Here is a 27,282-nt window from a genome sequence, read left to right on the forward strand (position 1 = left end):
CACATAGTAGCCAATGGGCGCGGCTTTCCCGTACTATAAAACAGACGCTCCATCATACTCTAGTGCTGGAGAGCACAGTGACGCCGAGGAGTTTCATTCACAACCGGAAAAATAGGGATCTTTGTCTCAGCCCAGTCTTCCTCTAGCAGTAGTCCACAACCCACGGTAAGGGTTCATTATTTCGTTTTTTTTTTCCACGCATAAAAATGAGCTTATCTGAGATTGCTTTTAAAAAAAAAGGTAAAGACTTGGCTTTTCGTGCATCTCTGTATAAAGGACTTTGTATAAAATACTTGTTCTATTTATTAAGAATAGAGGTCTCCTATTAGGCTTTATCTGAAAATGTATAGGCGTTTTGTGAATTAAGTCTCATTCTCAGATCAGGAACACTGACTAATCACCCCCCTTTACTCTTTCGTCTACGTGGTCCCGTAGAGTAAACGACCTAAGTCAGATCTTAAGAGTAGTTTCAAGTCATCGATATAATCGATCTAATTTTTGCACCAAAGTTTGTGCATTTGTAGTTTGCATAAAAATAACGAATTAAGAAATCCGGTGGTATAGTGGAAACGAACTGAACCATCGGACAAAGTTTCATTACCTCACCTTCCTGCTGTACATACTGCTAACCACTGCGCATCTCGCCCCTTAAGTTCATCATTCAGAAAAGCAAGGGGGGATTTGAATGCTTGTTTAACAATTATATCACGCTTAAAAGTAAGTTGGGTAAAAAACCTTTCCAATTTATCCACATATCTCCACGAAAACCCAAGTCTTTCCCAGTTTTATTCAAATGTTAGGATGCGAGATTCGAATGTTAGATACGCCTCCTGGCTTTATTAAGCATAAAGTGTAACCACCTTTATTTTCCATCCCTTGGCCATGCAAAGGGAGCAGCAGCCATGCCTTTCGGAAACAGCCACAACCAGCTGAAGATGAAGAACTCCAATGAATATCCTGACCTCAGCAAGCACAACAACCATATGGCTAAGGTGCTCACCCCGGCCATATATGAGAAGTTGCGCTCCAAACAGACGTCCAGCGGATTTACACTGGATGATGTAATCCAAACCGGGGTAGATAACCCAGGTAAAGAGACCAAACAACTCTCAGTTCTCTTCAAAGACCATCTGTTGTGCGCATTTACAATCTGGCAATGCATTAAGAGCCTCATCATTTCACTAGGATCGGAAAGTCTCTTTTATGAAAACAGAAATGTCAATATCATTGTGCGTTAAGAGTGACCTTGCTGACTCTTTGTTGCTGCAGTTTCTGTCTAGCATGTGCAAGACCACATAAAAGATTGAATACCATTTAAACAAAGTATTTGGTAAGGCAAATGGTGCCAAACCACACCAGAACTCTGTGAACAACAGATGACTTCATCTTTTCACAGAGTGTGGTATTTTTTTTACATCTCTTGTGTTGTTGTATTTATTTAGCAATGTTAAACTAGCCACTCTGAGCATCAAGCAACTGTCAGCTGAGGATGAGTATCCAGACCTTAGCGAGCACTGCAGCCACATGGCCAAGGTCCTCACTCTGGACATGTACAAAAAGCTCCGTGAGCGCTCTACGCCCAATGGCTTCACCATAGATAAAGCCATTCAAACTGGCGTAGATAATCCTGGTAAAAACATACACGGTTTATCAGGGGTTACACAGTCAAGCTACTTCTGAGAAGGCATTTGATAAGCATGGATTAAACTGATGTTTTATTGTTATGTCAGCTCCGGCACTATGCATGACTTCTAATTTGTGTGCATTCACACTTGTTTCCAATCTCAGGCCACCCCTTCATTATGACTGTGGGTTGTGTGGCTGGGGACGAGGAGACCTATGAGGTGTTTAAGGAGCTGCTGGACCCTATCATTGAGGACAGACATGGAGGGTACAAGCCATCAGACAAACACAAGACTGACCTCAACCCAAATAACCTCAAGGTATGGAGTTAAAGGAATAGTTCACCCAAAAATTTAAATTTGCTGATAATTTACTCACCCTCAGGCCATTCAAAAATTTCTTTCTTCATCAAAACTGAATTTAAGATTTTTAGGATTTAATTTCAAGCCTCCTTTAAACAATGCAAGTGAATGTACTCAGTTTATTTGATGGTCCAAAATGCATATGTAGGGTGCATCAAAATAATCCACATGCCTCCAGTTGACAAAGTTCTTCTGAACCCAAACAATTAATTTTTAGAAACAAAACTATACTTTTAACTTCGCTTCCTGCCTACTCCACATGACGCGTGATCGTAACAACAATCTTATCATCCATCTCATTAGCACGCACGTGTCACAGAGATGTACGGAAGTGAACATTTGTAGTTAAAGTATACAAGTATTGTTTTGTTTCTAAAAATTATAAATCATTTGGGTTCAGAAGAACTTTATTTGTTGACTAGAGTTGTGTGGATTATTTTGATGCACCCTAAATATGCATTTTGGACCACCACAAAAATGGAGGACATTCGCTTGCATGGTTTAAAAATCTTAAATTCTGTTTTGATGAAGAAAGAAACTCTGATACATCTTGGATGGCCTGAGGGTGAGTAAATTATCAATAAATGTTCATTTTTGGGTGAACTATTCCTTTAAAGGCCTGTTTGGTGTTTTTATTAGACTATAGAATGGTGGGCATGGTGATCTTACTTATTCACAAGAACATAACTTTTTGTCCCTGCAGGGTGGTGATGACCTAGACTCCAATTACGTGCTGAGCTCTCGTGTCAGAACTGGCAGAAGCATCTGTGGTTTCTGCCTGCCACCCCACTGCAGTCGTGGCGAGAGGAGAGCTATTGAGAAGCTTTCTGTGGAAGGTAGCTGCAATGTCACATTAACCATAGCTTACATTCCTGCAATGTAGGCCTGGTGGCTCCCTCTAGTGGTATTGAGTATCATTGGCAGTGACTGAACCCAGTTAAACATGGAAAAACATTGCCATGGCTTTTCCTAAATATCTTCCTTCAGCTTGACCTTTAATCTGTTCTCCATGGATACTATTTTATATAAAAACAATTTATTTTATAATTGATGTAATGTATACATGATTTATGCACTGATTTATTTATTACATTGATCTGTCTACCATAGCTCTTGGTGCCCTGACTGGGGATCTCAAAGGTAAATACTACGCCCTGAAGAACATGACAGAGGCTGAGCAGCAGCAGCTTATTGATGACCACTTCCTGTTTGACAAGCCTGTATCTCCCCTGCTGCTGGCCTCAGGGATGGCTCGTGATTGGCCTGATGCCAGAGGGATCTGGTCAGTGTTCTACACTTTCCTTAATGCACAGCTTGCACTATTCAGAGGGTGACTTATAGAAAGGAAACTTGGTTCTAGTTGGTTTAATGCCAGATGCTGCAAATGGAGGCATTACCATTGAGTTGTTCTCACTGTAAACATGCCGCGTCTCTTTACAAAATGCTATGTGCCAATTACTGAGAATCCATTTTTTAAATTTTAGTTATGACTCGACACTATAATTTAATTAATAATACCCCTAATACTTGTATGCCCTCACCTAGGATCTAGTTTTAGATGAAAGTATGTAGTCAGAATTGGAAATGAGACTTCCACTAGTTCTGATCAAAATACTACTTTGTCTCCCCACCCCATACAAGCATAGTTGCTTACTGGAAAACCACTTCATTCTAATTCTCCAGGCACAATGATAACAAGACTTTTCTTGTGTGGGTGAATGAAGAGGACCACCTACGCGTCATCTCCATGCAGAAAGGTGGCAACATGAAGGAGGTCTTCAATCGGTTCTGCACAGGCCTCACCACGGTATAACATTTCCATGTTACACAAGTTATACATAAACTTTGCCCTGTTTCTTTGCAACTTATTGCCAAGATATTATTTTTTTTTTCAAACCGTTTTGAGAGCCGTTGTCTCTTGTAAAATTTTTAGGCCTACCTTGTCACATTATACACATTAATAACATTGTGATTTAGCTTAACCTTTTGTAAAACGGTAACTTCAGCTTAAATATAGTTCCTAATTATAGGAACTATATTTAATAACTGCATTAAGTATACAGAAAGTTAATTGTTGTCTGTGTTTGCTTGTATGATTTGAATAATTCCTGCTGCATGGCTGTAAGACTATTTCAAGGACTTTCACTGACATTTCTCAAGCACCTGATTATATAGAAGGGCAATAAATTCAAACTGATTGCATTTCTCACAGATTGAAGAGTTGTTCAAAAACAAGGGACATGCGTTCATGTGGAACGAGCACCTTGGCTACATCCTCACCTGCCCATCCAACCTGGGCACAGGCTTGCGTGCCGGAGTGCATGTCAAACTGCCTAATCTCAGCAAGAATAGCAAGTTTGAAGAGGTCCTTAAGAAACTGAGGCTGCAGAAACGTGGAACAGGTAAAAAGACTACAATCTTAACTACAATCTACTGTATACTTAACTAGCATCTTCCTGCCGCATTTCATCAAGAGAATTAATACAGCTCAATGTAAACTGATGTTCTTTTCATCATTAGGTGGTGTAGACACTGCTGCTGTAGGTGGAGTTTTTGACATTTCCAATGCTGACCGGCTGGGCTTCTCTGAGGTGGAGCTGGTGCAGGCAGTAGTGGATGGAGTCAAACTGTTGATCGAGATGGAGAAACAGCTGGAGAAAGGCCAGTCCATTGATGACCTCATGCCCGCCCAGAAGTAAATTGCACTTCAACCTCCCTTCCCTAAATCATTCCCGCACCCCCTCATTTCTTATTTAACTTTGACTCGGTTTTGGAATACATGCTGTATTTAAGAGTTCTTCGTTCTCTGGCAAGTTCTTGTTACACAGATATACTGTATATGTCTCAGGGCAACAGTTGGATGAGCATATCTCTGAATAAAAATTGGCCCATGTTCACATTATTTTTGTCTTTCCACTTCATTCCAGATTTCCTAGACCATTTTCTTTTCCCTTCATTTTTGACTACTGGATAAGGATTAATATAAACAATTTTATAGATATTGAATTCAAACATTTCAATTTCTAGCCAATAAAATAGTTTAGAACGGAGTGTAACTAGAACTTAGATTTTCTGAGAGAGGGGAAAAAAAAAAATCACTAGGAAATTATATTCCGTATAATTCAAGGTTTTCAATGAGCGTGAGAAACCTGTAGGCCGAATTCCTACCCATTTCTTTATGTAACAAGATCTACAGGTTGTGGAGTAGCTCAGTTGTTGCCCTGCAGCTCTTAAAATGCAAATGGGGTTAGAGAAATGATTAATTGAAACAAAGCACATACTGATGAAAAACACCCAATACAATGTTGAGATCATTTCGTAGCTGTATTAGATCTCGGCAATGAACACTGTGACAAGTTACAGAATGGAATCTGTGGTGAGTCTTATAAGTGAAAGATTACAAGATGATCTCTTGGTTTTAGATAACACAAAAAAAATATATATGAAAATGTGTAATTACCACATACAGTACATTATTTACACTAAAAATACATGAGTGGGCAATGACGTTAAATAAATTATAAAACATCTAAAGCTTGCTCTTGGTAACATTCAAATCAGGATTACTGCAGCCATTTTCACAGATGAGCACCAGCAATATATAGAGGTGCAGAGCAAATTTTCACAAGTCTTAAGCAACTTAACTTTTTTTTTTCAAGGTTTGAGCACACCCTATACACAAGGACAGCTCAAAACACGCAATAATTAAAACCACAACAGAATAGTGCCTGCTAAAATAAAACAAACTCATACAAATCTCAATCTAGTATCCATTTCCTGAATGATCCGTCTGAACTCATCAGTCTGTAATGATGTTGATGGCAATGAGTTGGCTCCTCTGTGAACGTACTCTGAGCATGTAATGATGTGCATACAATCGTAACACTCAAAGTTTCAAACCTGTTCTTACAGCATTTAATGACTTACACAATAATACAATAATTGTGTGACTGATGTTAAGAAATTATTGCTTTAAGCAATGTTTAAAATATATACATTTTCTCAAATACATGTAAGTGGTTTATAAAAAAAAAAAGAGAAAGAAATCGTAAACTGCTACTTTACGATTGTGCAGCTTAATTCATTTGTCTATATTGAACTAAACCATTTCATAAATTCCTCTATGTAGTTACACTAAAGATTTATTCATAGCTTGAGTTCGCCTGCAACTTTGGAAGCAATATTCTTAAAAGTGATTGAGTTGCCAGATATCCTCTTAAAACGGACACCATTAAGTGAGAGCCGGGGCAGTTTGCACACCTCCATCTCCCATTGGACAAGGCTGTCAGTGCGGCTGTCGCCGTGGGCACAGAGAAGCAGAAAGCATTCACGCTGCTGGTAAGTGCAGCTGTTGGCGTCCAGAACTTTGCGGATCTCATTTATGATGTCGGCTGGCTCCATGGTGCTGGTGGTGTTCATACTCCAGGTGAAACGGAGAGAGCGGGGTTTGCCGTCTTTTCCATCTTTCCCTTCATCTTTCTGCTGATCCCCAGATACATGGCGACTGTACGAGTTTGAGACGGAGTGGAAAGGGAATATAAAGAGCGAATTACAAGGTTAAGATCAGTGAGGTGGATGGAGAAACATGGAAGCAACATTTTGTATGCTTGGAAATTAACCATTAATCACAATGCTGGTGCATAAATGGGTTATTAATCATCACATATGGAAATTAATGTGAAACAAATGCACAACACTCAAACTGGGGCATGCAGACAAGCAGCATACATTGTAAAGCAATATAGCATGACTTAGGGTTGGGCAATATAGGAAAAACAATTATATTTAATTATATATACTGGAATATATAAAAACATTAAAAAAAAAATCAAGACCTCCATTTACAAAATGAAAATAAGGTATAAATCATTTACTTTCAATTACATACACAATATGTAAATATTAATCTATATATATTTTACTAAAACTTTAAATCATGAAATAATTTTGGCTGAAACGAACAAATGAATTGGTTAATCTATTTTCTGAAATAGACAGATTCTGATTCACAGAAATGAATTGACATTTGCATCTATAATGCCATGTGTGCTACTGAATTTTAAACCACAGATGCTATTCAAACATATCAGTCATAACGCTTTCATAAGGAAGGAATGCAAAACCAGTCTAATGAGTCTTCATTAAAAGGAATATTTTATTCAACAAAAGATAAGGTCTTGTTGTGGACTGCAGTTGTGGAAAAAATGTAGACTCGTTCCTCCTTTTAAAAAAAAGGTTATTTCAAGTTTACAGTAAGGCACTTACAATGGAAGTGAGTAGGGCCAATGTTTTGTGTGGTTAAAGGCAGAAATGTAAATTTGTTTAAACCAATTTAAATCATTAAATAATGTTTATGGTTGTTTAAGTGTTTACAGCGTTACGTCATCATGGCAACAAAGTCAAATTGGATATAACCTAATGCAGAATAGGTTAGTAAGTGATTTTATCACACTAAAATCATGTTAACACATATTTTGTTTATCTTGTGGCTATACTTTTGACAGAGTATTTTAATATTTACGGATTGACCGTAACATTTCCACTGCAAGTACCTCACTGTAACCCAAATTTGCGCTTTTATTAAAGAAAAGGAGGGATGAGTAGAAATACATTTTTGTGGTAATCAATATTATGCCACAAATGCTGTCGATTGAGCTTAACCTGTAAATCTAAAATAATCACAAATATAATGTGAATATTCAATATGTTGCCCAGCCCTAACATGAATGGAACAACAAAAAAAATACATCACTCATGATCAATAGGACAAACGAACGGCCCTTGTGATGTACACACTACTATACACACTGATATCTCCAGCTTACAGTGGGAGATGGGGAACATACAACCAAAACACATGACAATAATGAGCAAAGAGAATATTCCTGTTTTCATACTGAAAATGAGGGTTTCCAGTCGGACACCTCACCTTGAGCCCTCAAATCTCCCGCTTCTCTCAAACTCGGTTGAGACTCTATGGTTTATTTGTTGATTGATTAGAGATCACAATGAAGCAAAAAGAAATGGATGGAGAGTGAGAGACAAAGAAAGGGAAAAGGTCAAGTAAGTAATTTTTAGTCATTTTAGAGCACATCACTACACACGAGAGAGACTGAATGAGAGAGACATAAATAAATGAGGTAGTCAAAAAGTAAACTCCCCCACAAGACTTGGTTTTATCAGTACGTGGTGAGACAAAAACACAACAAAGTATACAAGACTGTTACATCCGACTTCGACGTCTGAATATGTGAAATACTTTTTGGCCATGCACTTATCTGACACTGCCATGCTGCTTCCTTCAAATAACAAAAGACATCAAGAATGTCACGGAAAGAGTGCATCATGGGTAAAAGCCTATTCCGAGCACTGGATGCGAGACATCACTGGATGTGACCTGACATCGGATGGATATATAGACATAAGGGTCATGTGTACATACAGTACACTGTGCACTTCACATGCGAGAGGATGCATGTCATAGTGCGTTTATGTATACGCCATTGTTCAGACTGATAGAGACTCAGGGTTCCCACACCTTTTTGAATAATAATCTTCCATGTTTTTTCCAGTCATTTGTGAAAACCTGAAAGTCATTTACAGATATTGCCCTTAAAATGTGTAAATTCTAGTCAATTAATATTTTAAAGCTGAGCAGAACTGGTTGATTCTCAAGAAACCTGTCACAAAAGTGTCCCTTTAAATCAATAAAAAAATAAAAGACATTTTTTTTTTTTTTTTAAATTAAGAAAATGAGGCCTCACTACCACCCCGGAGTTGCGAGTTCAAATCCAGGGTGTGCTGAGTGACTCCAACCAGGTCTCCTAAGCAACCTAATTGGCCCAGTTGCTAGGGAGGGTATAGTCACATGTGGTAACCTCTTGGTGGACGCTATAATGTGTGGTTCTCGCTCTCGGTGGGGTGTGTGGGAGTTGTGCTTGGATGACGCAGAGAATAGCGTGAAGCCTCCACATGTGAAGCATAAAGTCTCCATGTTAATGCGCTCAACAAGACACATGATAAGATGGATTGTCTCAGGCACGGAGGCAACCGAGGTTCGTTCTCTGCCACCCGGATTGAGGCTAGTCACTACGCCACCACGAGGACCTAGAGCGAATTGTGAATTGGGCATTGCAAGTTGGGGAGAAAATGAGGCCTACATTTAGGACCATACAAATTTTTTGCATTTTAATGGGATTTTCAGGACACTAAAACACATTTTACACCCCAATTCTCTAATTCACTGTACCAAAAAAAAAAATGCTGTTTTTTTTCCTAAATTAAAATCATAAAAATGAAAGGCAGTACCAAGTGAATACTACAATGATGAATAAATACTTTGCTATTTAAATATTATAGCGGGGGGAGGGGGGGTATTAAGTATTTTGGGGTAAATGTGCTTAGTCATGAAAGTAATGTCACAATGTAAAAAAAAAAAAAACACCTTTATTGCACCAAAAAATAGGCTACATTTTCTAGAATATTTCTTATTTCTTTCTTTTAAATTTGAAGTAAAATAGGACCAGGACATATTTTTAACAAGATTCGTGAGAATCACTACTGCAGAAAAAAAGAAATTCCAAACTTTTTTTTAATGACTTAAAAGTTATGTTAAATTATCTGTTTTTCTTCATTAAAAAAACTCTACATAAAGAAAGGACCCTTTCGCTCATGGAATAATTATTAATCATGGCTGACTGCAAATAGGGCATTTCTGCAATGTCAGTGCATCCATGCCGATAAGTGTAAATATAAGTCCAAGATGACTGCAATATTGGCCAGTGCAACATAAATATAAAAATTACTAAATATATTTTTGAATATTTGATTAATTTCTGACTTTTCCATGCCCAGAAATCACAACTTGCTCCCTAAAATTCCCAGATATATCTATAAGAGGCTTTACATAACCGTGGGAACCCTAGAAATGACAGAAATAACATGTCTTTTGCCTTCTCTCTCACACATGCATTAAGCCTTTCGCTCACAATTAAATACAACGTATAGTTGTTTATTTGTGTTTAAACGAGCCCATCCTCTAGACACTCTTCATCTGTGAATTCTTACAACTCCCTAAAGTCAGAGCAGCTGAATCTGGAAGAAAAGAGCAGCTCAAAACCGACAAAAAGAAAGAAAAATTAAACTAGTGGATGCAGATAAAACAAATACTACTACAGAGTCACATGTTCAGAGAGGTGGAGATGGAGGCAGGTAGAGAGGGGGATGAAAAATAAAGAGGAAGACAGTAAACGAGTGGAGCGCAGACTTACTAAGAGTCTTTGCCGCAGGGTTGGAGGGGACTGTGAGGGTGGGGGGCACAGAGGGGGCAGCCGGCCCTGATTTGACAGCAGACTGCCGTTTGCTCGGGTCAAAAGTGACCCTGGGGGAGGAAGCCAGACAGAAAGAGATAAAGGGAGGGAGGGAGGCAGGAAGAGAAGGAAAGACAGGAAAGAGAGGGATAGATTGAGAGACAGTTTAAACAGTAAATCGAGCATTTCTTTATGTTATAGGTGTATGAAAGAACTGTATGATCAGAGCGGTTCATTTATTTCATTTAAGGCACAATCCGAAGGTGACTTGCTGAAGGTCTGTTGCAGCTTACAGTCCTTTTTAACTTAAATCCTTCCTAATAGCCAACACTGGCTCATCCCTCCAGAAGCCTTCTTTAAGACATGCACATATGTTCTTGTAAAGAATTTAGTCCTATAGAACGCAAAAGTAGGACTGTGGGTGTAAAAATCCCATTTGTTTTAACCATTCAGACATTTTTAGCGGGGACTAAAGAAGAGATTTCAATTTTATAAAATTATGTTTAACAACCAACTTTTAGTATACTACAGTATACTAACTCTAATCCTAAAGAGAGATCTGCCAATCAGAGAAGTCACGGTCACCATGGAAACAGGAATTGTGCCAACAGAGCTCAGCAGGGACCGCCCACTCTCATTTTTCAACTACATCACTTGCATATATGAATATATTTGAATATTTTCCAATTAAATTCTAAATATTTTACTCAAGTACGTTTAAAAATAATAATAATAAAAAAAAACATTTCTAAAACATTAAGGATGTTTATATTGTACTGTTGTTTTTGTTCAATTATGTCTTTTGTGATGCTTAATGGAATAAGTAGTTCATTCTCACATCCAATAATTTAACTACCCAGTCTAGTAATTTAATCTTTTCCCCCCTGATTTTAAAATAAGATTTTTGCTTTGAATCAGTTGGGTTTTTAAAGGTTGCAATTCATCTCGGAGCTAGTTGGTTTGCTTCAAGGCTAAAAATTCTTTATTGAAGTCGTTTTTAAATTCAATATGTATGGGAACAAAATCCTGTCAAAAGTATTAATGTCACCGATCCAAAAATATTAAGCATGAATCAAAAAATAATAAGTGCATATAAAAAAAAAAATAACAAGCGCAGATCAAAAAATATCAAGCATGAATAAAAAAATATATAAATACATTTAAAATATGCTGCAAAAAATCAACAGAAAAATTAAAGCAAAGTCATCCGAATTGCAAACAAAATCATGTTTTCCTTGGTTATAAATCAAGTTGGGTTCTGAACTCACAACTTAGTACAGCTGGTAAAAACATGCATCAAACATCCACACCAACCTACAAACAAGGAAGTCTAAAATAATGCCTAAACTAAAGACTCTGCTAACTAAATTCTAAAGACTCGATACATGTGTTGACGGACAATGATAATTACCTATTCGGACAACACATTTTTTCCTAGAGCTGGCAGAAAATACTCAAAACAGACACAAGCAGCGTATCTACAAACCACAAATAATATCATATTGAGCAGCAGCCGACGGAGTTGCATTGGAGTGACATCAACTCCCCTCTTCCAATGATTGTTAGAGGAGGAGCTGTCGATCAAGAACTAGTGGACCAGTGGGGACGCAAAACACCCCCTGATTTACATGAAACTCTACTCACAAGTTTTGGAAAACCAAGCACAGAACTTGGAAACAAAAAGCAAAGAAAAATATAGCACAAGCGTACAAAACGAATGAAAATATGGGCAGAATTGTAAGACAGCACAAAAAAACAGTAATATAACCAAAGAAAACATGATTTTGTTTGCAATTCTGATGACTTGGCTTTAATTTTTCTGTTGTTTTTTTTGCAGCATATTTTAAATGTGTTTATATATTTTTGATTCATGCCTGATATTTTTTTTATCTGTGGTTAATATTATTTGATTCGCGCTTATTTTTGGATCTGTGACCGCAATACTTTAGATGGGATTTTGATCTCATAAATATGTTGAAAATTAACTGGGAAAAAAATACACCCAGAACAACTATGGTTGAAAAAGTGGGCAGTCACTGCTGCACTCTACAGTCAACCATTGGCTCCTCCCACATGACACATTCTTTAAGCACATGACAATATTAAGGCATATGAATTTCACACACCTAAGGTTCATTGATCATTCAGTGTACCCCTTCAAAGAAAACTCACATTAAAAAACTTTTTTTTTCACTTTTCCACTTTTGTTCACAAAAAAAACCTCTATGATGATGACGCATAAATTAAACTGAAGAAATTAAAATGAAAAGAAAGGTAAAGAAAAACAGAAGAGAAATGAAACGAGACATGAGATTAAGAAGTGTAATCAGAGATTTACAGAGTTTGATTTAAAGGACGCAAACTCCCATTTAGTCTCAACCTCATGCCATCCCAAATGTGCATCTACATTTTTGTTCTGCAGAAGAAAGTCATAGTATGATTTTTAGAAGAATATCTCAGCACTCTAGGTCCATTCAATGCAAGTGAAGGGTGGCCAAAACTTTGAAGCTCAAGAAAGCAAATAAAGTCAGCATAAAAAAAATCCATGGACAATGGATAGGCATGAGTGAGAAACAGATCAATATTAAAGTCCTTTTTTAATATAAACCTCCACTTTTACTTTCACATTCTTCTTTTGTTGTTTTTGTCCATTTACATTCTTTCTGCATATCGCCACCTACTGGGCAGGGAGAAGAATTTTTAATAAAAAGGACTTTAATATTGATCTGTTTCTCATCCACACTTATATCACTTCTGAAGACATGGATTAAACCACTGGAGTCTTATAGACTACCTTTATGTGCTTTTGGAGCTTCAAAGTTTACTTGCATTGTATGGACCTACAGAGCTGAAATATTCTTCTAAAAATCTTAATTTGTGTTCTTGAGATGAAAGAAAGTCATACATATCTGGGATGTCATGAGGATGAGTAAACGATGAGATAATTTTTTTATATTTTGGGTGAACTATCCCTTTAAGTGAAACAATTGGGATTCCCTTAAAGGGCAGTTGCAGTCACACTGTACCTGGCTCTAAAAGTGGACTAATCTAATCTTAGTCAATTTTAGTTGTAACTGACACAAACCAAATGTGCAACACCCTAAGTGCACTTTCTACCACCAGATGGCAGTGTACTATTATCAAATGGGTCCATTATGGTACAAACCACTCATTACTACTCAATGGGAGAGATATCCACAATTTCTCATGCTATTTTCAACAAAGCAAATCATAACAATATTGTATTTCATTGAAAACTTCAACAATCTTCCACAAAACCCCTTCAATTTTCCTGCTCTCTTTGCTTAATTTCAAAACCTTGCTGTCTACTGCTAACATGGGCATCTTCACCAAAAATGGAACCTCATAAGTGACCGATTTGTAACTCTCTACACTGGCAACTGCACGTCACACAAAGCGCACAGGAGACTCAACTCACAAGTGAATTCTACAGAGCTTGGCCATTTAGATACAGACTTGGCCATTTTAGATATAGACATCGAGAATGCGCAAGTGCATAAGCGATTTTCTTTTTCTTTTTGCGTAATCTGAGGTAAAGCAGCACAATTTATGATACATGTGTTGTCATATTAAACTGCTGATTTGAAATATGTTCTTTGATCATAATCTTGACCAACCGTTTTGGAGATTTAAATCTTTCCCTATTCAAGAAGATATGAGCTGCACTTATTTGCCACTTGTTTACATAGAAAAATAGCTGCCCAGCCTACCCGAGAATGTTCCAAAGATGGCCACAGAGTGGACTGACTTTCTAAGAAGACTTTGGTGCTACTCTGATAAGCATAAACAAATATTACATAAGAGTCCATTTCAATTAGATTTAACTATTTTTATCGGCATTGTTTGTTATTGAATGATTTAGAGTTATAAATCCAACATTTCTGTCAGATGAATGCCAAACATATCTCTCTACACATTTTACAGCCAAGAATATACTAAAAGCCCTTCCTGAATTAATACAATGATTCACAAATAAAGCTTTTCTTAAAGGGATAGATCACCCAAAAATGTAAGTTCTTCCACATATCCCAGGTGTGTATGACTTGCTTTCTTTATCAGAACAACTTTGAAGAAAATTAGTAAAATATCTCAGCTCAGTAGGTCCTTAAAATGCAAGTGGATGATGATCTGCACTGATCACAGACAGTCAGCATAAATGTCATCCATTTGACAACAATTTCTTCTAAAGTGGCACGATCGCTTTTGGCGTGAAAAATATAAACATTTATGTACTTTTATAACTCGGTCAGCAGTGGTATGCGTGTGTGACTTAATCGCACTGGCATTTAGAACACACAAAAACTGAGGCACGTGAGTCACAGCCGGAAGAGCAGTGCTGTTTACAAATGAGTAGGAGGAATGCTGTACAATAGCTTGGTTGGTTTTGGTTTAGATCTGTATCTGTTTCTTTACTTGCAATGGTTGTTTGTGTGCTTATCCTGGATGTCTCAACCGAGTGGAGAATGTGAGATTACCTCTGTATCATGGCAACGCGAATACGTCACACGAGAGATCTCCACCCTCTCGTGAAGCTTACCGGAAGCGATGATTTAGAGTTAAAAAGTACTTAAATATTAATCTTTTTTTCACATCAAAAGCAATCTTAATGCTTTAGAAGTTTAACCGCTGGATTCATGTGGATGACGTTTATGCTGACTGTCTGGGATTTTTGGAGCTTCAAAAATCAGATCATCATCCACTTGCATTTTAAGGACCTACTGAGCTAAGATATTTAACTATTTTTCTTCAAATGTTTTCTGCTGAAGAAAGGAGTCATGCAAACCTGGGATAGCATGAGGGTGAGTAAATAATGAGATAACTCATTTTTGGGTGAAATATCCCTTTAAAATGTCAAATTACGTCATACACATTGTTTTGCACAATCAGCTTGTGTCATGCAAACATTTTGATTAGTAGCAATCAGTTAAAGAGCAGCAGATTGAGTTGATCTGGTCGCACTAAGATGCAGGCATTGTTTTAAAAGCATGCTGTAATCAACCACTGTGAGAGTATTAAATCCCAAATCACTGCAATCAAATCACTACGGGTTAGTGCTTGAGATTCCTCTCATTATGTTAAAAGAGAGACTTACACCCGACAAATTCAAAGTCCTACCTTTTGGAAAACCTGAATGACATATTTCTACAACACAAGAGATGAAAAATTGACAGACATTACAAATATGGACAAAATAAAACAATAGTCTATTGAACCTACGAGAAAATATCAAAATAACAAAAATCAAAGAATAGGGGGTAAGAAATTCAGACCAAAATTCATTAATAACTAGAGACAAAACCAACAATACACTTTTGTGAGATTTGTGTATGTGCGTTTATATGCATATGAGGGTGTGTTTACCTCCGTGTGAGTTTGGAGGTGAGCTTGGTGAGCAAGTTGTTGGCATTACCGCGGCTGCGCGGTTGAGTGGGTGAGGCAGGGGGACCGTTATAGGTGGCTGTGCGACGATCCCTCAGCTGCCCGTGGAAGGTGCTGCGGCTCGCAGTGCCTCGTGGGAAACGCGTTTTATCAGGTGTGGCAGCGGTACTGATGCTGTGAGTGGAGGCACCAGGGTCCCGAGAGCCAGGAGACAATGACACACTAAAGTCGGAAACAAAATCAGTCTTGGTTTCACAACATTTGCATGGGATTACTGTGGCTGGTAAAGCATGGCATTAGCAATGGCAAGGTCATGGGTTCGTTCTCAGGGAACACAAATACTGATAAAACATATAGTCTGAATGCACTGTGAATGGACATGTATGAAAGCGTCTACCAAATGTAAACATGTTTTGTAGTAAAAAGAAAGGGAAAAAAGATGGGTTACAGCACTCAGTACACAAGTAGAACCAATACTCCACACTTTACCTGTTTTCCTTCCCATTGGGAATGACAGAAAGGCGGTCGGTGTTGTTTCTATCAGTGCACACATATGTGTTTCTCCTTGACATGCCTCCAGATCCAGAGTTATTCTGTGTGACATCAGAAAACTACAGGTATAATATTCTATCATATTATGTGAAATGATACAGGAGACCATTGCTCTGTTCCAGAGGTAGACCGAAATATCGGTTTTACTGATAAATCAGGGTCAAAAGTTAATTTTGGAACTATCGGTTATTGGGAAAAATCTATGCCGACATGTTTTTTTTTTTTATTCCTCTGTGGTCCCCACTGGAGGATTCTACAGTTAGAACAAATAGGTTCTACAGTATAACAGCAGCCTCTAGAACAGAAATAAAAACAATCACTGACACCTTGTGGTGAGTTTGCGGTCTGTAAATCATTGACAATATTCATACATCCTCACTTCAATGTATATTTTGTTATTTTGATTTGTTGTGTTCGAAATTGAAAAGAGCATGCCAAAAACAATTTGACTACTGTATTTTGAAATGTGCCTCATTAGCACATACATCGTGTTTCATCAAGCCAAATCTCCATCATTTCAAAATAAGAGTCCCTGGTGTAATTTGGCCGTGGTTATATTTAAAGTAGTGGTCAACTGACGATATTCATAATTTTTTAATTATCGCCATTGGCCGATACATTTTCCCATTTAGCCATTTTGACCAATCACAGTTCATTTGTTGTTAACTATCATTTAAATATATGTAATTCACGAACCTCACAAAACTTCTCTGGAACGCAATTACACATCTACCTCTAAAGCAAGTAAACCATCAGACTCTCTTAACACGCGATGGGATAAAGGTGGATAGGTCTCAATCAACTTGGCACATCTGGATACTGCAATTTCTCCCCATTCTTCTAAGCAAAACTGCTCAAGCTCTGTCAGGTTGTGTGGGGATCGCGAGTGCACAGCCTGTTTCAAGTCCATCCACGTTTTCTCAAATGGTCTGACTCAGCCACTCAAGAACATTAACTTTGTTGTTTTGAAACCATCCTTGTGTAGCTTTGGCTGTATGCTTGGGATCATTGTCTTTCTGGAAAACAAATCTTCTCCCAAGTCTCTGTTCTCTTGCAGACTGCATCAGGTTTTCCTCTAGGATTTCCCTCAACCTTTACAAGCCTTCCAGGGCCTGATGCAGAGAAGCATCCCATAGCATGATGCAACCACTACCATTCTTCAAGGTAGGGACAGTGTATTTTTGATTATGTGAAGTGTTTGGATCAAGTCAAACATAGTGTCTGGTTTGATGGTCAAAAAGCCCAATGTTGGTCTCATCAGATCATAGAATTTTCTTCAGAGTCTCCCAAATGCCTTCAGGAAAACACTTGCTGAGATTTCACATGTTTTTTTTTTCCCCAATTGTGGCTTTCCACTCTCCCATTAAGCTGTGACTGATGAAGAACCCAGGCAACAGTTGTTGTGTGCACGGTCTCTTCCATCTCAGCAACTGAAGCTTATAAGTACTTCAGAGGAGTCATAGGTCTCTTGGTGGCCTCCCTCACTAGTCCCCTTCTTGGACGTACACTCAGTTTTGAGGACGTACACTCAGTTTTGAGGACAGCCTGCTCTAGGCAGATTTACTGCTGTACTTCTTCCATTTCTTAATATTGACTTCACTGTTCTCCGAGGTATATTCAAGGACATGGAAATTTTCTTGTATCCATCCCCTGAGTTATGTTCATCAAAAAACTTTCAGCGAATATGGACTGTGTAAAGTGATTGCTGCTTGCTGAACATGCACAAGTGTGTGAGAGCAACTTCAAAAGTAATCGCTTCACGTGCTTTGAGTAAATGCCATATTCACTGTGCACTGTATATACAATTGGTTTGATTCTGTCTTTTGTGAGAAAATGTGTTTGCTAATGCACACATAATCCATGGTTGCAGGATAACTGTGTGTAATGTTGTCATTTCCTTCATACTTTATTAACAAATAAAGTTAAACAAATTATTTGCAAATAAATTGGATGAATAAACAGAAATCAGAAGAAACTGCTATTTACCACATTAAACAACATTTTATGTGAAATTGAGTATACTAAAAAAAAGTTTGTTATTATTATTTTTGCTATTTTATGTAGATGTTATTTACTGTATTAAATTGTGTGATATATCAGCATTATATCGGCCTATCCACCACCCTGCTCTCTGGATATCAGTTTCAGCCATTAAAAAACCCATATCAGTCAACCAACATTTAAAAGTTCCACGTTATTCACCAAATCTTCATTTGTTTCTGGTCATTATTGAGATTTAGATTTTTTGGGTTAAACTCCATTTGGGATTGTATTAATTTTGGACTGTTGTTGTCTCTATGTCTGTGCCATCATAGTAAGAAAAAATTTAGAAAATTTTTAAACACTGTAAATCGATTTTAAAAACTATCAGCAGATTAATCTTCTTTTTTTCCACTTTTTCACCACCTTGGTTATCGGTATCTGCAAAATTGACAAAATCCACCTAGTGAGCTGCCTACAGAGACATAATTTTAAGGAACTGTGAGTGCTCCCAAAAGCGAAGTATTTTCGAAAAGGTAAGCATCTTGATTATGCTGCCTTCTAAGAGAACTTGATTTAACCAAATTCTACGGCAGCATCATGGAGAAGACATTCCATAACGCATTGCGGGGGAAAAAAAAACACTTCCATGTGGGGAAAAACAAAACAAAAATAAAAACGTCCATCTGGAAAAAAAAAAAAAAAAAATGCATCCAAGATTCAGATTGTTGTGATCCAAATTATAAAATAAATACATTTATATTTTGTTCCATGGTGAAAGTATAGATAAAATAGGGTTGTAGTAAAAAAATCTTATTTCACCCAGATTGTGTGTGTGTATGCAATGCGTTTTTATGCTTTTTGATCACACCACCAGCTCAGAAGAATGAAGTCGAGTCTCCTTTGTGGAGCGTTATTTGTATGATGAACAGAATTGCTGCCAATGTAGGCTGTTCCAAATAAGTCACTTATGAGAGTCCACAGTGGTTAGGATTCTTCTGCCTTTGAGCGCAGATGTCTATGAAGGCAGTAGGTAGCTGGCTACATTTTGGAACAAAGCAAATTGACTATTTGTATTGTACATGAAAGGACAGAAACAGAGTGAACTCACATTAGGTGTGATGGTGCTGCCTCTCTTGCGGTCGGGTATTTCTGTTTTGTTGGGGTTGTTGGCATTACCTAGCAGTGGGCTGGGGGGGCTGTGAGATGGAGGCTTACGTACTGTGACCCCACCTTCCTGTTTGACATCATCGGCTGTGCCAGGAACCGTCCTCTTAGAGTTACTCAACCCTGAGTTAGTGACTCCAACTGAGAAAAACAGCATATCGATATAAACTGGTTCAGTATAGTTTTTGCACCATACACTTTAACTGAATATCCTCTGTATGGTCCTATTATGTTGGCCTGTTATCAGAGTTACACCAATAAAATCTTCTTTAGCTTCAAGGTATTCACATGCACCATTTTGAGCTAAAATGTAGATGTTAAACAATTCACCTTGGTCACTATGGCGTCTTGATTTTCTGGATTCACTGGACGAGACACTCCTCTGGACCTTCAGGTGAGTTGGTGACTGGCCGTTCATCTCACTTGAGGGCCTTGTCTTCACCACAGATAGATTAGTATTGGAGATGGAGTCAATAACCTCCTAAAACACACAAAACCAGCAAGAAATACTTGTGCTGTTGACCAGTCACAAAATATCTGTTACTTTGAATGATGCTACGTAAAGAGCTCACCTCATTGGTCTTTCTGCCCAGCAATAAGTATACAGCTGTGATCTCGTCATAGTTCATTTTGGACAAAGACTCCTGGATCTTTTCTCTGGAGAAGCCCATCCCCACCATCACATCTGTAGAATGACACACAAAGGTTTATTCACAGTGTCCTTCCCATGCTAGTTTAGTGCTATACAAAATAACTTCTGAAGTATTGCCTCCTAAGGCAAGCATGACTATTCCCGTTGTTCATACTTAGGGTTATTGACTTTTGCATGATCAAGCAGCATTCCCACTTTCTTCAGAAAACATCTTGTTTGAATTCTAGAATGCTATCCAAGTCTTTCTTGAGCCGAAACATTGATGCAACTATAAATAAATACAGTAATTGAAGTCTGAATTGTCTGTTTTAGAGATTGAATAGGATAATTAGGATAATTAAATATTATGCATGTTAACATAATTGCATCACATCCCCTCAGTTATGCAGACACAGCATAAACCTGTAGGTATCAGAGATCAAGTACATTCAGAAGTGTTTTTTTGTCTTGCCTTTTACGCACCGAGATTTGACCAGATTCCTTGAATCTTTTAACTATATTGTGCACTGTAGAGGGTGAAATGCCCCAAATACTTCCAATTTCTCTTTGGGGAACATTGTGAATATAATGTACAAATCACTCCTTTTTGTTTTTATTAGCATTTTTCAAACTGTCTTAACTTTTTCAGAATTGGGGTTGTAGTTCTACCTTGGTGCGGACTTAGATTTTTCTCCACAGATTTTTATAAAAAAAAAAAAAAGGGTTCAGTAATTACAACCATTTAAGTTAAGTTTCATGGTTTATGCTCAAAAAGGGGGTGTGTATCAAGTTAAGTGCTCCACAATGCAAAAAAATCTTCAAGGAATATTCCGGGTTCAATAGAAGTTAAACCTAACCAACAGCATTAGTGGCATAATGTTGATTACCACAAAAATATATTTCGACTCATCCCTCCTTTTCTTTAAAAAAGCTCAAATCTGGGTTACAGTGAGGTACTTATAATGGAAAGTTAAAATATTCACTGTTTCAAAGGTATAAGCCATAAGACAAACTATGTGTGTAAACATGATTTTAGTGTGATAAAATCACATACAAACCTTTTCTGTGCAAAGTTATAGTCAATTTTACATCTTTGTTGTTGGTATGAAGATATAAATCAACAAATCCCAAAAGCCTTAAAACAGCTGTAAAATTTATAATTTAAACAACTTTACAGCTCAAATACATTCGTTTTAACAAAATAATGAATGTAAGTGCTTTTATAAAATCATAAGCTTCAAAAGCTTTTAAAGCCTCCAAAAATTGGACAAATTAACTTCCATTGTAAGTTCTTCACTGTAACACTATAGTGTTAATCAACATAATGCAACATATGCTGTCAATTGAGCTTAACTTGTTTTGAACCCGGAATATTCCATTAAATGGTCCCAATGTAAAGTATAATATCATGCTTTTTTCTGTTTTAATTTTGGGTAAATATGACCAGGACATTTTCCTGACAGGTTTCAAGAGAATTACCCCATAGCTGTTAATATATTGTAAATCTACTCTATATTGTATTGTATTTCTAGTAGAGATGGAACACTGTAATGACTAATCGGCATTCAAGACTGTAACCAAATACTGTTTTATAAGACAATGTAGGCTTATAAAAGAGAGAGTCTAAGCAAATAACTTGTGCAGTTGTTAGCTCATTGGTATCACAAATAAAAACCTATTGGCTCACAGGGACCCGGGTTCACATTCAGTCCATCGTGTCCAAAAAGCCTGTTTCTCTCTCTCTCTCTCTCGCTCAACTTTGCTGCACTCTCTGCACTGTCCTACAAAAATGTTTACAGATCGATAGAGTCTGTATGTTGAAGCACTAAGGCCAGTTGGATGTTTTCTCTAATGCATATATGAGAGAGAAACAAGATGTAGGGTATATTTAATGATGGTGAATCAAACCTACTCCTCTCTCATGGGAATCCATATGTTGCTTGGTTTAAGTGCTTTCCTTCAGAGAGGCACATCAAGGGAACCTTTGTTTCACATCCTCTACATGCACAAGTACCACTGTGGGCTGCCAAGATTCAGCATGCTCCTGTCAATGTGAGGCTTCTCACAAAGTGGGGGTGGGGGGAGGTAGACAAGCCCAGAGTGGCCATGTACTCTACATTCCAGATTCAAGAGCTTGGCTATTTGTGATAAGTACCCTGGAGTTGTTCTCAAAGTTCCTCAATATGTAACAAGGTGTGTTCATGTGTGTGTGTGTCAGACACCTTTTGATCATTGAATTTGATGACTTTCCTATCGTTCGTGATTTCTTAAATAATTTTATAGGGGTAGATGGTCCGGATTTCCATTTGTGTGTCAGGAAACAAACCATGAAATGAATACCCTATGTTGCACTATTATCAGGAATGTGATCGGCTAAGCACAATTACCCTTCACTGAGAGAGCTGAAAAGTGATAATGAAGGCTGAAAGGTGATATGGTAGGTCAAAACATTATTTAAGCGATTGCAAAATCTGTTTGGAATTGACCCTACAACATGGATTGCGCTCCTTTCGAAGCACCCTGCGAAGGCATTATCAGCGGCAGTTAGAACACAGCCACACACGCTAGGGGAGGAAATGTTCTCATTCTAGAAAGCATTTGATTGGACACATTTTCTCAGGCGCTTTAACGGATTTCGTACCATTGTCTCAGAGGTCAACATTTGCAGTTTTTAAAGAGTTTTGGATGGGTTTTCCTCTCAACGTATAAGTGCCGTTTTTTTAATTACATTTTTTAATTTGATAATTATTTTAATTTTATTTATTTTTTTAAACATTAATGTTTAACAATGCGCGAATTAACCCGCAAAGACCACGGACATTCGCCATTACAGAGTCGTAAAATTAAGGTGAAACTGGAGCACTTTGTGTTCACTATTAAAGTTTATATTTGACAAGTTTATAGCTCGTTTATATTTTCGCAGGAGTTTAGCACGAGCCTCTGTAGACGTGCGCATATCAGAGCGCTTTGCGGATGTGAGATTATTTCAGAGAACACAACGAACGAGGATATGATGTCGTGTGAGGGCCTCTGGAATTAATAAAAAAAATACATCACAAAGTAATTAAAATTTAAAAAAAACATTAAACATTTTTAAATATACCATCTACAATAAAAACATCTAGCTATAAATTATATTAGAGGTCGGCAGTGTGTGACGTTTCGATATTCTATTGGTCACACGTCTTCTCAGAGTTCAGCATTTCCTTGTCGTCATGACACCATTACATAACAGTTATGGACACATGCGCACAACGTCCCAGTTTCAGAAAGCAATCCGATCAAGCATTTACATGGCAAATATTTTCTTCTCAAATGGATTATAAAAGGTTTATACCACCCCTTACAATCCGAATGAAGTTTTCATCGGAATTGGCCAGTTCATTCTGATTGATGTGGTTACATGAGAATGTTTTATTCGGACTGTGCTACTAGTCCGGTCATAACGGGTTATAGGTTCCATGTAAACGCACCTACTTTTTTCCAAAATAACTTGCTAATTAGGAAGCAGATCACACAGACAGCTTCATTGATTATAATGGGAGCAATCCAATATTCCCCATCTTTCCGCTGAGGAAATAATTATAAGCTTCTATGATAAAATTTCATCACCTCGCTCATGTAGATGTGCTTATTTCAACAACACGTCTAGATAAGTCACTTCAGGCAAACGTTTGATGTTCTTTGAGAAAATGTTAACACGTAGCTTTATTTAAAGAATTCAGTAATGATACTGGAAGTACTAGTAGTGTTCCAATTCCTTTGTTATTGTTTACATACTTGAAATAAGTGTATACAGGGCTCATATACTTTTTGATCAGTGAATTGTCAAGACTTTTTCTATATCTATCTAAAAGTTATTTTCTATACATTACACAAAAAAAGAGCAATATTAAGAGGATGTTTTAGAGCAGAGCAAACTAGGAAAAAATCCATACCTTTTCCATGCCTTAAAAAAAAAAAAAGAATCCCTGATATTTCCATATTTGCCATGACAGTGGGAACCCTGCCTATTTAGATATTAAGACTTTTCCATGGCAATTAAGATAACTGGAAACCACAATTTAAATACCCTGATATTCCCAGGTTTTCCATGGCAATGTGTTGTTATGCCATAGGTTGATTGCAGATATGTGAACAAAGCGGGGTGCTCTGCACTGCTACGCCTCATGTTACAGTAAGCTAAGCTCGCTCTCCACTCGTACTTGTGATCATATCACATTGCAACACAGGGTGATGTCTGCTGATAGAGAGCAGGAGAGGGAGTAGAAGACACCAGAGAAGTCGATAGACGAGAGAGCCAGCTGCTATGTGTTACGCAACACTCAACACTAACAAGTACACCCCTCATGCCCTTACTTCATGGTCTCTACACGTTTTCTCTCTATATTGTGGTAAGAGTCTCCTTCGACCTGCTCTAATAAAGGACGGCCCCTAAGCTGACATTGTCCACTGCATTTCCTGCCTGAAAATTAACTTAAACAGCTGTTAAAGAACTGCAGTGACCAGGAGATCATCAAGACATTCACATGCGTGATGTTTCTTACCTATTCTTTTCTGGTCAGAGATGTCGGCTTCTGGTTCAGTGAAAGGTTTGAGTTCATCATCTTCAAAGCCAGCATTGATCCAGCGCTCTTTCATGATTTGCTGAAAGATAAAGTTTAGAATCATAGTCCTATTGTCTAGGCTGGACGGAACAAGTGTATCTCAATCACATTTTGATGATATTCAATGTATTTCTGAAGATTTTTATATTTGCTCTGAAATGTCTTTAAGGGTGTTTTGTTTTTTTAATCAGAGGTACCATTATTTAAATTTGTTTCCAGTTTCAAAAGGTTCTAAATGATTATTGCAAAAAATTATTGCAGCAAAATAATGTAGTTCATGATCTAGTAAACAAATAAAAACCTAGTTAAAACAATCAAGGTGTGTTTTTCACAAAATTAACACAATGAGAAATAATATGTAATCGTTTTCATTTATGTGCACCAATAAAACAAAAAGTAATATCCCACAATATTTAGCTACTTATATTTTTCATTTATGCAAAATGTCACATGGAGAGTTCCGTAATTGTTTTTCAGTGATGACACAAATGAATCATAGTAAATCGATTTACAAAAATTTAAAATTTAAACCGTTTAACAGAAATGAATTGAATTTACAAATCCTATTGCCATTTTTGCAACTGATGTTTATATAAATACAATAATTAAACAGCATCTTAAAGGGATGGTTCAACCAAAAGAGAAATTCTCTCATCATTTACTCACCCTCTTGAATTAATTTCTTCTGAAGTGATATGATATATGTCGGTGAAAAACAGAGTATTTTTTTGCTATAAATCTACACCTTTGAACAGCCCCAACCAGTAGGTGGTGATATGCATGAAGATAGCAAATTGCCAAAAAACAAAAGATGAATGTGAAAGTGAAAGTGGAGATTTCTTGTAAAAAAGGACTTAAATATTGATCTGTTTTTCATCCATACCCATCATATCACTTCTGAATATATAGATTTAATCACTGGAGTTTTATGGATTACTTTTATGCTGCCTTAAAGTTCTGGTCACCATTTACTTGCATTGTATGGACCTACAGAGCTGGGATATTCTTCTAAAAATCTTCATTCGTGTTCAGCAGAAGAAAGTCATCTGCAATGGCCTGAGGGCGAGTAAATGATGAAAGAATGTTAATTTTTGGGTGAACTATCCCTTTTAAACACTATTTCTCTAAAGTTGCACCACAAACATTATTGACAAGATCTTCTGGAAGCATACACGGGCAAATAAAAAGTGTGTTGAAATCATAGCGATATTCACAATTATGTTTAGCCTTATATTGTGAATATATCATATATTTTATTTAACCCAGCTCAACATTCAACATAAAACCACTTTCTTAAACATGACACTCTCTGATTAAAGTTAAACAATAAGAAGTCAGCCAGTGAAGTTCACAGAAAAGTGAAAAAAGGAGTGAAGGAAAAAGAAAAAAAGAGAAAAGCTCACCTCTAATGTTCCTCTCTTGGCTGGGTTTAAAACCAGGAACCTCTTGAGAAGATTCTCACAGTCCGTGGACATGTAGAAAGGGATCCGATATTTACCACGTAACACTCGCTCACGCAACTCCTGCAGAATAAACACAGTAGTCAGTATTCACTGATACACACAAACACACATGCATACACTAAATACTGACAAAATGAAGTTAAAACCTTGAGATTCTGTCCATCGAAGGGCAGGGATCCGCTGACCAGCGTGTAGAGAATGACCCCCAAACTCCATACGTCCACCTCCGGCCCGTCATACTTCTTCCCCTGAAAGAGCTCAGGGGCAGCATAGGGAGGGCTGCCACAGAATGTGTCCAATTTATTTCCCACCATGAACTCATTACTGAAGCCAAAGTCAGCTATCTTAATGTTCATATCAGCATCTAGCAGCAGGTTTTCAGCCTGGAGAAAGAAACGGGATGCAAGAAAGAAACATAAAAAGGATAAAAGGCGACTGTGTCGGCAACACATGCATGATATACAGTGGCTGTATATGAGTTAGATCACAAAATATCAAACTAAGTGCTATGCATTTCAAAGAAAAACAGCTCAAACACACTTTAGGCAAATCAATGCACAAAAAGGTTTTACATTTACATTTACATTTATGCATTTGGCAGACGCTTTTATCCAAAGCGACTTACAGAGCCCTTATTACAGGGACAATGCCCCCGGAGCAACCTGGAGTTAAGTGCCTTGCTCAAGGACACAATGGTGGTGGCTGTGGGTCTTGAACCAGCATCCTTCTGATTACCAGATTACCAGTTATGGTGCTTAGACCACTACACCACCACCACTCCTACATTTTATACTCTATATATGAGTATAATATATATATATATACAGGAGTATAATACTTAATACTTATAAGTATAAACGTAGGAGTATAATACTTTATACTCCTACGTTTTACATTTAGATTTGTACGTTTTCCAAAAATGACAAACACACAGAGATACTGTTCAAAATGAAGACAATTTTAAATAATTTATGGTCCAACTCTAATGTCATTTTTTGCAGATGCCACTTTAAATGTTTTAATAAATTTTTAATTGTGAATTAAGTGTCCAAATACTTTTGAAATACACATGCTAATACACATTTGCTTATACATAATAATAAAATGTATTTTTATAGTTGAAGTCAGAAGCTTACATACACTTAAGTCATTAAAACTCATTTTTTAACAACTCCACAGATTTAATAT

General features: G+C 37.3%; 2 protein-coding genes across 6 annotated transcripts in view; one reads left to right on the top strand and one right to left on the bottom strand.

The window, feature by feature from the left end:
- The first annotated feature begins 10 nt into the window (after positions 1 to 10).
- LOC127617792 (creatine kinase B-type-like) lies at positions 11 to 4,887 on the top strand. Its single transcript, XM_052089865.1, has 8 exons — positions 11 to 165; positions 891 to 1,089; positions 1,789 to 1,943; positions 2,689 to 2,821; positions 3,096 to 3,267; positions 3,669 to 3,792; positions 4,198 to 4,387; positions 4,506 to 4,887. The coding sequence occupies exons 2-8, from the start codon at positions 903 to 905 to the stop codon at positions 4,682 to 4,684; spliced, it is 1,140 nt and encodes a 379-aa protein (XP_051945825.1). The 5' UTR covers positions 11 to 165; positions 891 to 902; the 3' UTR covers positions 4,685 to 4,887.
- A 1,118-nt stretch (positions 4,888 to 6,005) lies between these two features.
- Positions 6,006 to 27,282, bottom strand: part of LOC127617694 (MAP/microtubule affinity-regulating kinase 3-like) — a 42,425-nt gene continuing 21,148 nt past the window's right edge. The window contains exons 8-19 of one of the 5 annotated variants that reach the window (XM_052089744.1): positions 26,241 to 26,477; positions 26,035 to 26,154; positions 24,572 to 24,671; positions 19,966 to 20,078; positions 19,724 to 19,874; positions 19,338 to 19,534; positions 16,184 to 16,287; positions 15,677 to 15,916; positions 15,431 to 15,457; positions 10,256 to 10,365; positions 7,915 to 7,959; positions 6,258 to 6,489 (exon numbers count right to left, since the gene is read on the bottom strand). In XM_052089744.1, coding sequence (XP_051945704.1) covers positions 6,401 to 6,489; positions 7,915 to 7,959; positions 10,256 to 10,365; positions 15,431 to 15,457; positions 15,677 to 15,916; positions 16,184 to 16,287; positions 19,338 to 19,534; positions 19,724 to 19,874; positions 19,966 to 20,078; positions 24,572 to 24,671; positions 26,035 to 26,154; positions 26,241 to 26,477 — 1,533 coding nt within the window. In that variant the 3' untranslated portion in view covers positions 6,258 to 6,400. Of the gene's footprint in view, positions 6,490 to 7,914; positions 7,960 to 10,255; positions 10,366 to 15,430; positions 15,458 to 15,676; positions 15,917 to 16,183; positions 16,288 to 19,337; positions 19,535 to 19,723; positions 19,875 to 19,965; positions 20,079 to 24,571; positions 24,672 to 26,034; positions 26,155 to 26,240; positions 26,478 to 27,282 lie in introns of all 5 variants that reach the window. The other 4 variants (XM_052089745.1, XM_052089746.1, XM_052089742.1 and 1 more) reach the window with 4 other exon arrangements.

This window comes from Xyrauchen texanus, chromosome 24 (assembly GCF_025860055.1).
Source record: "Xyrauchen texanus isolate HMW12.3.18 chromosome 24, RBS_HiC_50CHRs, whole genome shotgun sequence".
NCBI lineage: Eukaryota > Metazoa > Chordata > Actinopteri > Cypriniformes > Catostomidae > Xyrauchen > Xyrauchen texanus.

What these genes read in the sequence shown, in the direction of transcription:
- LOC127617792 (XM_052089865.1), top strand. Translation starts at nt 903, where the DNA reads ATGCCTTTCGGAAACAGCCACAACCAGCTGAAGATGAAGAACTCCAAT. An exon ending in TCTGCACAGGCCTCACCACG is followed by an intron (nt 3,793 to 4,197) that starts GTATAACATTTC and finishes CATTTCTCACAG; the next exon opens with ATTGAAGAGTTGTTCAAAAA. An exon ending in GCTGCAGAAACGTGGAACAG is followed by an intron (nt 4,388 to 4,505) that starts GTAAAAAGACTA and finishes TTTCATCATTAG; the next exon opens with GTGGTGTAGACACTGCTGCT.